Source organism: Odocoileus virginianus, chromosome 20 (assembly GCF_023699985.2).
Source record: "Odocoileus virginianus isolate 20LAN1187 ecotype Illinois chromosome 20, Ovbor_1.2, whole genome shotgun sequence".
NCBI classification, from domain to species: Eukaryota; Metazoa; Chordata; class Mammalia; order Artiodactyla; family Cervidae; genus Odocoileus; species Odocoileus virginianus.
This window is the reverse complement of record NC_069693.1, coordinates 51,581,099-51,594,710: the sequence shown is the minus strand read 5'-3', so window position 1 is coordinate 51,594,710 and position 13,612 is coordinate 51,581,099. Positions and strand designations below refer to the sequence as shown.

The 13,612-nt window shown below is 57.4% G+C and overlaps 1 protein-coding gene across 2 annotated transcripts in view; it reads left to right on the top strand.

Moving 5' to 3' along the window:
- Positions 1-8,760, top strand: part of CMIP (c-Maf inducing protein) — a 203,059-nt gene extending 194,299 nt beyond the window's left edge. For both annotated transcript variants that reach the window (XM_020903714.2, XM_070451492.1), the window contains 7 exons: positions 990-1,106; positions 2,185-2,325; positions 2,673-2,720; positions 3,730-3,876; positions 4,698-4,803; positions 5,121-5,191; positions 6,790-8,760. In XM_020903714.2, coding sequence (XP_020759373.1) covers positions 990-1,106; positions 2,185-2,325; positions 2,673-2,720; positions 3,730-3,876; positions 4,698-4,803; positions 5,121-5,191; positions 6,790-6,843 — 684 coding nt within the window. In that variant the 3' untranslated portion in view covers positions 6,844-8,760. The remainder of the gene's footprint in view (positions 1-989; positions 1,107-2,184; positions 2,326-2,672; positions 2,721-3,729; positions 3,877-4,697; positions 4,804-5,120; positions 5,192-6,789) is intronic.
- The last annotated feature ends 4,852 nt before the right edge of the window (positions 8,761-13,612 follow it).

Genomic DNA, 13,612 nt, shown 5'->3' with positions numbered 1-13,612 from the left:
TCGGTGACTCCTGTTTTGTATGTAAGTTCACTTGTACCCCTCCTTCTTATTAGATTCCACATATACGAAATATCACAGGATGTTTGTCTTTCTGCACCTGACTGACTTCACTCAGTATGACAATCTCCAGGTCCATCCAAGAAATACAGTTTTCTTAACGGCTGTCCTGCACGTAACCCAGACGGAGCAGAATTGACCAGTTCCGGGATTTCTGGGGCAGGCGCCTTCGGGGCCTCGGGGGCACTGGGGGTGGGGAGACAGGGCTCCACGACGTCCCCGGCCCTGCGCGTGCGGCCGGGCCTTGTGCACCCTGAGATCGGGCCTCCAGAAGTTCCTGCCAGGCGTGACCCTGCTGAGAACCCAGGGCGCCAGATGTCAGCACAGCCCCGAGGGCATCAGGAGAGGGGGCTCCTGTGTGTGTGTGTGCAGGGCACGGGTAAAACGCACATACCGTGAATCTTGCCACCTTAACCGCTTTTTTCTGTTTTACTGAAGTATGGCTGACTCACAGTGCTGTGTTCATTTCCGCCCGCCTGAACCCTTTCTACGTGTCCAGTCTGTTAGCAACAAGTGCCCTGACACCGTCCTGCAGTCATCACAGACCTTCATCTTCCCAAACTGAAACTGACCCCTGTCTACACTCACTCACTCCCCACTGGCCCCCGCCTGGCCCCACGCCCGCCCCCTTCTCTGTCTGCAGTCTGACTCTGCATCCCTCCCAGGACTGGACCCTGCAGGGTGTGTCCTAGGACTGGCTGACCCTAGGCAGCGGTGACCACAGGGTTCATCCCTGTGGGAGCCAGTGTCAGAGGGGGTCCTCTGAACTCCCGGGGAGGGTCTGGTGATGGTTTCAGATCTGCTGTCCAGACAGGGTGTGGGGTGCGTCTGGTCAGTATCTTCCAGCCTCACAGTCTTTGGGCCACAGGCAGGCGCCCCGGGGCACAGCCTGTGGCGGTCGCGCCCCTCACCTGGCCCGTGTCTCCTCACAGGTGCACATCCTCATGGGCTCCTGTTACAAGACCAAAAAATTCCTGCTCTCCCTGGCGGAGAACAAGCTGGGACCGTGCATGCTCCTGGCGCTAAGGGGGAACCAGACCATGGTGGAGGTGAGGAGCCGGCCCCACGCCCTGGCCAGGAGGCCGACTCTCCCAGGCCTTCGTCCTTGCTGACGCAGCACCTTCCAGGAGCTTCCAGGCGCCCAGAGCTGCTGCAGGAGCTGGGCCATGGCAGCAGATGAGGCAGCCCTCCCGAGCCTGGCGGGGCAGGAGGCCCTCGTCAGACTGTCTTGTTCATTTCACGTTCATTTAACTCGTGGTCGTCTGTCGGTCCCAGGGATTGGGCAGGTTTCTGTTCTGTCTGCCTTTTGCTGCAGAACAGACCGCCTCCAAGCGGGGGCTCCAGTGATGCTCATCTGTTTTGCTCCTGGGTCTTCAGATGGTTGGGCTCCACCTCATAGCTTCTCACTATGGTCTGTCATGGGGTGGGGCGGATGGGGGCGGGCGGGCTGAGTCTTCCTGAGGCTGCCTCCTCTGCATGTCCAGCGCCGTCCTGAGGGGACTCAGCCCACGGAGACGGAGCAGCTGGGGCTCCCAGGCCACTGTCTGCACTGCAGCCCTGGCCTAACCTGTCCACTTGCCAGCCCCGGGCACTCGGTCACCCCTCTGTTCCCCAGAGCCCCCAGCAGCCTGGGGCTCCCAGAGCCACTGCAGAGAGACCAGGCAGAAGCCACGTCTCTCCTCCGGCCTCTGCCTCAGGGTCAGGCAGAGTCACTTTCTAGCCACCAGAAGGGGGTCAGCAAGGCTAGACCCAGGGGCAAGGACAGGAGTTAGACTTCACCTGTTGGCGGGGAGGGCGTCAAGCAATTGGAAAGCCGAGGGGAGAGAGGGTGGTCTGTCTCTCAGGCTCCCCCAGCCCCCGGGCCCGGCCATATCATGCTGTGCGCTGTTGGCCAGGTGCTGCCGGGCGTGCCTATGACACGGAGGGGGCGTCGGGGCAGGCGATCCCCCAGCATCGTGCAGAGGGCGGGGGGAGGACAGGACTTCCGATCGCAGGGTGCCCCGACACCGGCCCTCCGCAGGCGCGTGGGGCTCTCGGGACAGGCTGAGGGTTGGGCACCCCCAGCCTTTGCGGAGCAGCCCTGCCCGGGGTCCCAGCCGGTGGTGATGCTCCTCCCGGTCTCGGCAGATCCTGTGCTTGATGCTGGAGTACAACATCATCGACAACAATGACACGCAGCTGCAGATCATCTCGACGCTGGAGAGCACGGGCGTGGGGAAGCGCATGTACGAGCAGCTGTGCGACCGGCAGCGGGAGCTGAAGGAGCTGGTGAGAGCGCGCGGCTCTGCCCCGGGACCCCCGCCCCGCCCCGCCCCACGGGCCTCTGCCTGCCTGACTCCTCTAATGTCCCAGAACCCCAGGGGCTGGCTGGGCTGACCGCCCCCTCTTCCTTCAGGGGCCTTCACGGTCTCAGTTCCCTGCTCTCCTGCTGGTGTTTCTTGGAATCACCTCTCTGATAAACCACCTGCACTTGGGCCTGGCCTCGGGGTCTGCCCTGAGACCAAGACCATCATGTTGTCTGCAGCTGCTGCCCTGAGAGGTGTTAGCTGGAGGTGGGGGTCCTGGGGGGACGCTCAGGGAAAAGTGGGTCCTAACCAGCTGGCTTCTCTTTGCAGCAAAGGAAAGGCGGGCCCACCAGGCTAACACTGCCCTCCAAGTCCACAGTGAGTTGGTTTCCTCCTGGGGGCTGGGTGGAGAAGGTGGGCTAGTCCTCCCTGGGGGGGAGCAGCAGACAGCCTGTCTTGGAGGTGATGGGGAGAGGGGGACAGGGACTCAGCCGTACTTGACAAGCCAGCTTTTCTAGGCTAGAACTGTGTTGCAGGAAACCAAAGGTGATAAAAGATTATTGTTAACATGTTACAAGTTATTCATAATGATGACAATAATAGCTCACATACATTGTGCATTCGTGTGCCAGATTCTGTGCTAATAGTTCATTTTATCTTGACACTAAGCCTATCAGGTCAGTGCCTCTTTCCCCATCTTATAAGGTCTTCAGGGATCTTAGTTCTTTCCTCCTACTGCCCCACTGTCCTTGGCATGTAGCTTCCACTTCATAGTCCAAAAGAGCTGCTGAAGCTCCAGCCATCTCATCTCCATTCAAGCCATGAGCAAGAGGCAAAGAACACCCCCCTTCCCTTTATGGACCTTCCTGGACGTTCCAAAGGACACATCTGCTTATATACCATTGTCCAGGTTTAGTACATGGCCCCATCTAGCTAGGATGTTAGCCTTAATTCAGGGCAACCAGTTGGCAGCTAATACTCAAGGATTCTATCACAAAGATGGAAGGGACCCTCAGCGACCTCAGAATCTAACGCTCACATACTCACTGATCCCCACAGGCCTTAGTGTTGAGGGGACCTCAGTGTTTGCAGGCAGTGAATGGGCCCAAGCCTGGGAAAGAAAGAGGGTCAGACACACACACACGCACACTGTGGGAGGGACGTGGCCTAGGAACCCCCAGTGGTGACTAAGGGGTGTGACTCAGCGCTCCCAAGGCTTTCTCCAGCCAGATAGCTGCCACCCACAGAGACATGGAGGCAGCCCTGCCCTCCTGGACAGCCCCCTGGGCCATGCTGTCCCCCCAGTTAGAGCTCTTCATGGGGAGGTGGTGGTGGGGAGGCCCCAGGCCTCCCCTGAGACCCCGCCTGCCCATTCACCCATCTGCAGGACGCTGACTTGGCTCGTTTGCTGAGCTCTGGCTCCTTCGGAAACCTGGAGAACCTCAGTTTGGCCTTCACCAACGTAACCAGTGCCTGCGCTGAGCACCTCATCAAACTGCCTTCTCTCAAGCAGCTAAACCTGTGGTCCACTCAGGTACGCATGGCCCACCCGCTGTCCACCGCGCCCTCCTCCGTGCCCGCCCTGCACCCCTGCCCCAGGCCTGCCCTGCACCATCCTCCACGGCCAGCTTTCTGCCCAGTACCCGTGGGTCCAGCCGCTTGATCCCCACGCCCCTCTGCAGCCCAGCACCCATCCCCCAGGATCCCAGGCCAGAGGAGGACTAGGCCCCCGTGAAGCCCAGCGGCCTGTCACAGTTGGAGCTGCCAAGGCCCAGAGCAGGGAAGGGACATGCCAGGCAGAGCCTGAGGGAGCTGACGTGGGTCTCAGGCCCCCGCCCGGGGAGTTGCAGGTGGCCTGTGGGTCTCCTCCGGATGATGATGAATGCAGGGCACACGGCGCCCTCTGTCCTGCCCACACCAGTCTGACTCTTAAGCACTTAACTCACCAGCACGTGTGGTCTCCACGCCCCTGTGAGGTGCAGGCCCACTGACACCATCTCACAGCCGGGGCCCCCAGCTGCCCCCCATCCTGCTCGGGGAAGGGCCGTCTCGGCTCCCACTCAGAGCTGCAAGTCGCTGGGTTCATAGCCTCCCTTGACAGATGGCAACACCGACTCTGGTGGGGGAGCAGGGCCCTTATCGGGGCCACGGCCCCGGCAGACCCGGCCTGGTGTGAACCCAGGTCAGGGAAGTGGAGTCTCCGAAATGACTGAGGGCAACCTGTGTCCAGCGGCATACAGGCCATGGGCCTCAGGCCTGGGCCAGGTCCCGTCCCCTTCCTCAGCTGCTGCCCCAGCCCTGGGTGCCCGGGGGAGGCCCAAGGCAGGCCCCAGACTGAGGGTGTCTCTCCCACAGTTCGGAGACGCCGGCCTGCGGCTCCTGTCGGAACACCTCACGATGCTCCAGGTGCTGAACCTGTGCGAGACGCCCGTCACCGACGCCGGCCTGCTGGCCCTCAGCTGTGAGTCCACACGCCCGTCCCCTCAGTCCTTTATCCATTCCCACGGCACACGGGGCACCGCGTGCTCGCCAAGTACCTCCTCTGGGCCAGGAGCAAAGCGGGGGGAATCTCCCTGCCCTCCTGGAGCTGATGTCGTTGAGGACAGAAACATGAGCGAGGCCCAGCCCACCCCCTCACATGGTCACAGCCCCGAGGGCCGTGGTCACAGCGGGATCCCTTTGGGCTGGTCTGCAGTGGGCAGCAAGCTCTGGGGACACTGGGGTACAGGTGCCCCTGGCGGGGTCTCACTGAACTGATGACTGTCCGTTCCCATACAGCCATGAAGAGTCTCTGCAGCTTAAACATGAACAGCACCAAGCTCTCGGCGGACACCTACGAAGACCTGAAGGTAATCCCTTCCCCCACTCCTTCCTGCCTTTGCACATGCAAAGGTCCTGAGGCAGAGAAGGGTCAGCATGTCCTGGCTCTGCAGCAGGTGTGACTAGAGAACAAGAGAACAGATTGGGGCCAGACTGCGTCAGCCCTTACAGATCGCGGCAGGACCCTGGATTTTCATCTGAGTTCAGTAGAAAGCTTGCAGAGGCTCCGAGAAGGGCAGTGCATTATGCTAAAAGCTTGTTCTGGCTGTTAGGTGGCAAACGGGGTTTCTGAGGGAGAGTGCAAGCGGGGGTAGCGCCTTAGAGCAGGTCTGTAGGACTGGAACAGTCACATGGGCGAGAGCTGGGACCGGCCTGCTGTGCTTGGCTGGCAACTTAAAACTGGGGAAAGACAGAGAACCTGAATGGTAGAAGGCAGACACGTTTGTTTGTTAAAAAAAAGCATGTCTCATCAGGGCCGGAGACTCCCAGGCCCAGCGCCCTGGGAAGGAAGGTCTGGGCCAGGAGACACAGTGCCGTGAGTGCACTGGCCCCTGGGCACCCTGGAAGCCCACCTCCAGCATGGCCCCTAGCCCCCCAGCTCAGTCAGACCCACAGCCCGGGGCTTACTCACTGGCCAAGCCTCCAGATGGCCTTCAGAGCGCCCACTGTGTGCCAGGCCCATGCTGAGAATGGGGGCAAGAAGGTGCAGCCAGTTTACCCCTACCCAGGAGAGAGCTCAGACCCAGCGGACAGACTCGCACAGCAAACTGAGGGAGGTCAGGGCTTGGGGGCCAGCAGGGAGGGGACCACCTACTCGGTTCATTGGGCTGAAGGAGCCTACACAGAAAGGAGGAGTTAGAAGTGCAGGAAGCTGGGGAGACAGGATCTAAAGGCAGGAGACCAGCAGCCTCTCTGTACAGCAAAGACTTGCAAAAATAAAAAAATGTCAACTGTTTATAAAAGAAGGCAGAGCAGGAGTACGTCTGGGCGGCAGGGGTGGGGAGCAGGAAGCCACTCTGAGGAGCTGCAGGTGGGACTGTATAGTCCAGTGACACATCCCGTAGGAGAGCCTGAGTGTGAAGGTTTTCTGCCGACCCCCAGGAACCTGCAACTTAGGGATCCTCCTTCATTCTCCTCGCCCAACTCCTGGCAGCCTTGAGGGCACATTATCATAGACAAGTGAGAACAGTCTGTGTGCTGAGCACGCAGCGTGGTCTCACACAGGGCGCTCTGGGTTTAGGCCCTCACCCCATCCTGTGAGCCACAACTGGACCTGGAGTCCCTCCACAGAGGAGGAATTCCGCTCTAGAGGCCCAGACTCTGCCCACGGGCACGTAGCCTGCAAGTGACAGCGGAGGGCGCACACCCCAGGCTTCCTATCCCCAGAGCTAGTGATTTGAAGCCTCTCTGGGCTGTGGACATGGACTCCCCAGCAGCTGTCACCTGCTATCCTGGGGCTGGCCACATCCCACCCACTGGGTTCTCCCCAAGGTCCCCCAGTTCTGGGCTTCGGAGCCCCAGGCAGTGACAAAGTGGGGAGGGCTCAGTGGGAACGGTAGTCACTGGTACAGGTGGAGCTCTGTGCCACCAGGTTCTGGAAGAGACCAGATCCTTCTTGCTCCCCCAGGCCAAGCTGCCCAACCTGAAGGAGGTGGACGTCCGCTACACGGAAGCCTGGTGAAGCTCCCGTCGGCAGGAAGCAGTTTGCAACCGCAACTCACAACTCCTGACTAATAGCCGTAGAGCAGCGGGTCTCGGGGTCCCACCCCCGTCCTGGCTGTGAGATAGATGGGGGAGTCTTTCTGGGGGCAGAGGGCGGAGGGGGGAGGGGTGGGGAGGGGGGGTCCGTAAGCACGCCCAGCCCCCGCCTGATTCTTGTAGCTTCATAATCGGAAACCTTGACCTGATCTAAAACGGACTTCGTAGCAACCGGAGAGTGGCAGTGGGTGGGGGAGAGGGTGGGGGTGGGGGCTTGGGGAAGGGGGACCCTTTGTGGATTTTCTTTGCCTTTGTGTTCAATGCTGTGTGGGAACAGTCAAGTCCGACCCCACATCACGCGACCCCACTGGGCCCAGAGGCTGAGGAAGGATGCTGTCCTCCTCCGAGGCCCGCCGAGAACTCGCCCCACCATCGCCATCAGACAAGACCCAGTCCCGTCACCCCACCCGTCCTGTGTTCTCGCCATTGCTATGCAAAGTGATTCTTGTTGTACATAAGATTTAAATAACGCGCCTATTTAAGAAATGTTGACAAATTGCAGGTCTGGGACCTGCCTGTTATTTATGAAGTCTTTGACCCGCCCGCCCGCCTGCCCGCCGGCCGCCCCTGGCGTGTAGTACTGTACAAACCAGTCAGCTGGTAGTGGTAGTATTCGTGTTATTTTTTTAAAGGAAACAAACAGACGGAAAAGAAAAAAAAAAGAACCTCCTTGGAAATTTAATTGCTTTTTTTGTAATGGATCCTGTCTGCTCATGCTCTCTTGTCCGTCCGTCTGTCCGTCCCCCTGCCCACCCCGCCACCGCCACCGTGCATTTCGATTCCAGAAGTCTCCAGCTTCCTCACAGGGTGGGGGGCAGGCTGGGGGAGGAGAAGTGGGGTCCCCACGTTGTCGTCTTGCTCCTCTAAGGCCCCACCTTCCTCTCGGCCCCCTTTTACGCATCTGGAGGGGTGGGGTGCTAACCTGTCCCCCGTCCGTCCCGTAAGACAGCTGCCCCCACCCCCTCCCCTTGAGCACTCCCGTCTGGTGGCCTCGTCCCCCTCCCGACTGAGCCTCTGCCACCCGCGGCCTCCCCGCCATCCTGTGCCTCCCGTGGTCCCCCATGCATGCCCGCCTCTCTGCATGGTCTCTTGGGAGAAGAGAGACGTCTCCTCCACCGGCCTGACTGCCCACCCCACCCCACGAACGTGACCACTGCAACGCAGACTCCCTCCCGCCCTTCTCCGCCCCCCCCCCCACCTGCCCCAAAGACATACCCACCTCCGTTTCTTTTATAAACAAGCCCTCACTGTACAGAACAGCCCTCATGGTTTACTTGGGGTCCCCTCTCCCCCAAGCCCCGTCTTCTGTTGGTTTAGCACAAATACTCCCCTCTTTCAGCACCTCCAGACCTAACCCCCAGTCAATGTAATTGTTTTATATATATTTAATCTTATTCAATGGAAACCATGCTTTTGTCGTTTTATACTTTGCTAGGTAGACTTTATTAGCCCCCCCCCAACTATGCCCTCATTTTTTTAAAAAAGGAAAAAAAAAAGAAATTGGGTTTCAGTCTTAATTCATTTTCTGTGCCAGGTTTGATTTCGTGCGTGCGTGTGAATGTGTTCTGTCTCGTGTTTTGTTTTTGTTGTTGTTGTTTTCTGTTGTTTGGTTTTATTCGCTCCCCTCTGGTCCCATACTTTACAGCACTCTGGTGCAGGAAGAAGCAGAAGCAAAAAAATAAAAAATCTAAAAAGAAAAAAAAAAAGAAGAAGAGCCGAGACATGCCACCTTTTCCCTTCGCACTGTTGCTTTTCCTGATGGTTAATACTACTGTCACGTAGCTGTGTTCAGAGATGTGAAAAACTTTCAGGCAAAAATAAACTGTAAGTGACTCATTGACATCTGGCCTTTCTGTGTGGCTTTGAGGGGGCCTGGTGCGGGGACAGGAAGGGCCAAGACCTAGGCCAAGAGTTGGGGGGCTCACAGCAGAGCCTCTACACCCTCTCTCAGTGTCCTGGGCTCCTCACCCTGCACACTTGGGAGCCAGATCTTTGTTGTGGGGCCACCCCGGGCATCAAAGCCAGGCCCCCAACCCCCACCCACTGGATTCCAGGAGCACCCACACCCACCCCAGCAGATAGAACAACCAAAAATGTCTCCAGAGGGTGCCCAGTGTCCCTGGGGGTCAGTCATCCCCAGGAGAGAGCCCGGCTGTCCACCTGTGCCGCAGGACCCCCAGGGAAGCTCTAGTCCAGTGAGGTGCCTGGGAAAATGCAGGGTCTGGGGTGGGGCCCCAGACCCTGCATTTCTGAGGAGCTCTAGGCTACATAGATGCCTCCACCCACCCTCCTCTGCCCCCTAATCCCCCTACACCATCTTCCAAGCCCTGAGGATGCTCTGCCTCGCTGCACACCTACTCTCACTTCCCGAGACCGTTTCAGCTGACCTGCGTGACGCCCTCTGGCTGATCAGGGAAGGCAGGTGCCCTGTGGCAGGCTCAGGACAGCCCGGACTGGCAGGGCCGACGGGCGCTTCGGGACCTCCGGTCCTCAGGCCAGATGGGCCGGGCGTCACGAAGGCCCGCTGCAGGCCGGGGTGCAGGGCCTCGAGGCACCTTAACCCGCCGCCTTCCCGCCCAACAGAGGCCCTGACTTAGCAGGTGCTCATCACCTGCCAGATGAAGCGGAGGACCCTGGCGGCGACCGACCTCAGCCCTCTGCGCTCCGCTGTCACCTCGGCTCCTCTGGCCCAGCGGGGAGAGTGCAGACTACCGGGCGGACGCAGGGCCAGCGGAGAGGGCGTTTCCTCCCCCGTGCTGTTCTGTCAGGAGCCGCCTCTTCCCTGAGATTTGATTCCAGCTGCCACAGAACAACCGCCACCTTCAACCTAGGCCTGGCAGGAACTGCGGTAGTCCCAGCAGCCTCACTTGCCTCAACCCCGCCCACCCACGTGCCTCAGAGAGCTCTAGACCCCACCCATCCACTTCCTCTCAGCTCTTGGCCCCGCCCACCCACGTGATTCACAGATCTTAGCCCCGCCCACTCCACATGCCTCACACCCCCTGAACTGGAAAGCCCTCCACTTGCGGAAACTGAGTTACCCAGTGTCTTCCCCTTGCCCCGGTGTCTTCCCCTTGCCTCGCTGACCTACACGTGGAAGCAGCCCCTGCCGCAAGTTCCTGGACCTCAGCATCCCTTGTCAGGTCGCTAACTGTAGCCATGCCCCACACACCCACCCCCCACCCCCCACCCCGAGTTAGCCCGTCCTCACACACTTCACAGCCCACCAGAGTGGGCCTTCTGTTTCATGCCAAGACCCTGCTTTCCTCCACCAACACACAAGCAACCTCTGCAGCTGATGTGAGCGCCCCACTGAGAGCCCAGTGGAGCCCTGGGCTCTTGACCTGGGGAGGGACGTTCGTCAGGAAATTTCAGGGAGAATCCTGAATTAGGGACATGGAGAAACACTCCAAAGAGAGTGGCTGTTGGATTAGTGGGAGCTGAACTCTTGTGGTCCACAGGCCAGCTTGATGCCCCGCTCACAGTGACTGCTCTAGAATGCGCTGTCTTCCAGTCATTTAGGGTGTGAATAGTACACCTTGGAGTCATGCCAAGTGGGAACCTGGTTGTTATTTGTGTCTGCCAGACTGCTCTAAAGTTAAGCTGTGCTAGAAGTTTCTCTGAAGGCCAGCAGGGAAGGGGATTAGAGAGCCTTGGAAAAGGGCTTGGTTTCGTTCATTCATTCATGCATTCAACCATTCTTTGTTGAACACCTGCTTCTAGGCGGTGCTAGCAGGTTCTAGACAACATGCTAGAAGAAGCAAGAAACATGGCTCTTGCCCTCCGGGGCCCCAGTGACCTGGAGCATGCTGGCAAGGAGTCAGGTAGCGTTGATATTGTGTGGCAATGGCAACAACAGGAAGCTCTGGCAAGCACAGAAGGTGATAGCTAACCCAAGCTTTGGAAGTCAGGAGGGCTTCCTGGAGGAGGTGGTATTGTTGACAGTGAAGAATGAGAATATATGTCAAATCATCAGAGAGGAAGGGGAGTGTGCAAAGATGTGGCAACAGACTGGAGCCAGATCTGTGTTGGGAACTGCAGATGGAGAGTGTGGTGGGCACAGGGGTGAGGGGGGATTCCGGAGGAGTTGTTATTGTTGGGGCTGAATTGTGTCCCTTAAAAAAGAGATGTCGAGGAGGAAGGGGACAAAAAAAAAGATATTGAAGTCCTAACTACCACCCCCCACTGCCCCCAGTACCTAAGAGTAGGACTGTATTTGGAAACAAGGTCTTCACAGAGTATTCAAGTTAAAATGACGTAATTAAGGTGGGCCCTAAGATCATGGCATCTGGTCCCATCACCTCATGGGAAATAGATGGGGAGACCGTGGAAACAGTGTCAGACTTTATTTTTTTGGGCTCCAAAATCACTGCAGATGGTGACTGCAGCCATGAAATTAAAAGACGCTTACTCCTTGGAAGGAAAGTTATGACCAACCTAGATAGCATATTAAAAAGCGGAGACATTACTTTGCCAACAAAGGTCCATCTGGTCAAGGCTATGGTTTTTCCAGTGGTCATGTATGGATGTGAGAGTTGGACTGTGAAGAAAGCTGAGCACTGAAAAATTGATGCTTTTGAACTGTGGTTGGAGAAGGCTCTTGAGAGTCCCTTGGACTGCAAGGAGATCCAGCCAGTCCATCCTAAAGGAGCTCAGTCCTAGATGTTCATTGGAAGGACTGATGCTGAAGCTGAAACTCCAGAACTTGGCCACCTCATGGGAAGAGTTGACTCATTGGAAAAGACCCTGATGCTGGGAGGGATTGGGGGCAGGAGGAGAAGGGGACGACAGAGGATGAGATGGCTGGATGGCATCACCAACTCGATGGGCATGAGTTTGAGTAGACTCCGGGAGTTTGTGATGGACAGGGAGGCCTGGTGTGCTGCAATTCATGGGGTCACAAAGGGTCAGACACGACTGAGCCACTGAACTGAACTGAACTGAATCCAATATGACTGGTGTCCCTGTAGAAAGGGGAAGTTTGGACCCAAAAGCAGACATGCACAGCGGGAAATCTACCGGACGAGACCGGCACACAGGGAGAAGGCCATGTGAGGATGAGGGCGGAGACGGGCCTGAGGCCTCTTCCACAGCAAAGATGGTCAATAACCCCCCAGAGGCTGGGAAGAGAGGCCTGCAGCAGACCCTGCCTCACAGCCCCAGCCGACACCTTGAATTCGGTGTTCTGTGAGAGAACCGTGAGAGAATACGCCTCTGTTAAGTGCCCCCCCCCACCCCCAGTCCATGCTGCCTTCTCACAGCGGCCCTAAGACAGAGTACATCTCTTCCTGGGCCACCACACAGAGTACCCCAAACCCAGTGGTTGAAAATCCAGAGATATATTCTCTTGTTTCTGGAGACCAGAAGTCCAAGATCAAGATGTCAGAAGGGGGCTTCCTTTCCTTCTCTTCCAGCTTCTGGAGCCCCCCACGCTCCTGGCTGGCCGTTGCATCATGTCCATCTCTGCCTCTGTCTCATGTGGCCCCCCCTCTTCTCCACCTCACCCCTCCCTCTGCCTTTCTCCTTCAGGGACATTTGACGTTGGATTTAGCGCCCACCTGGATAATCCAGGGCTTCCCTCATAGCTCAGACGGTAAAGAATCTGCCTGCAATGCAGGAGACCAGGGTTCGATTCCTGGATTGGGAAGATCCCCTGGAGTAAGAAATAGCAACCCACTCCAGTATTCTTGTCTGAGAAATCCCATGGACAGAGGAGCCTGGCAGGCTACAGTCCATAGGGCCACATCCTGGATAATCCAGGGTGATCTCACATCCAGAGCCTTAACACAATCACATGATCTGTAAAGAAGCTTTTTTTTCCGTATAAGGTCCCAGTCACTGGTTCCAGGTGAAGGCACCTTCTGGGGCCATTATTCCACATGCTGCACAGTGGGGGCGAGACCAGCCATCATCTCCTTAGTCATATTTAGAAGCCTGGGATTTACCCAAAGGGCTCTGAGAGACTGTTAGGACATTGCAATTATCTTACTTCATTTTCTGACAAAGCATGTATATAGCTCCTCCTATGTGCCAGGCACAGCAACAGAGTTTTGTAAATCTGAACTCATTCTTTCCTCCTGCCAAACCTTTGAGGCAGGTGATAACATGATCCCTCTTGACCACTGGGGAAGTGGAGGTCAGGAGATGCTGCATCCTTCAGTCAAGGTCATGCAGGGAGCAGGGGACCAAGGCAAACTTATGACCCAGGCATCATGGGAAGATCGATCTACTGTTGACTGGTAAATGGATGGGGCTGAAGCTGGAGCTTGGACCACATAGAGAAACAAATTCAAGAGAAGCTTAGGAGTAAAACTGCAGAACGTGGGGATTGGTATGGAGGGAGGGCCAGCAAGGAGTGAAGGAAGAAGTTCAATTTCCTTGCCTTGTTTCCTGAAGCTCTGAGCTCCAGAATTGCACCTCTGCCAGGCAGCAGCCCTCGTGGCAGGCGGGGCTGCTGTGTGAACACTCTGGCTCTAGGTCCTGGTGGGGGCAGAGAGCTCCAAGGCTCCTGTCCTTCCCTGGAGTCCTTCCCTGGGGTTCATCTCCAGCTGCCCCCAGGGTTCTCTTGCTGGTTAAGACTTCCTATCCTTCTCTCACTTTCCCATGGTCCCATTCCTGTTTCTGGGGTCACTTCCCACATAAGCTTATTTGGGCTGGAGGAAATCATTGTTTTAGAGCCGACTTCTGGGTAA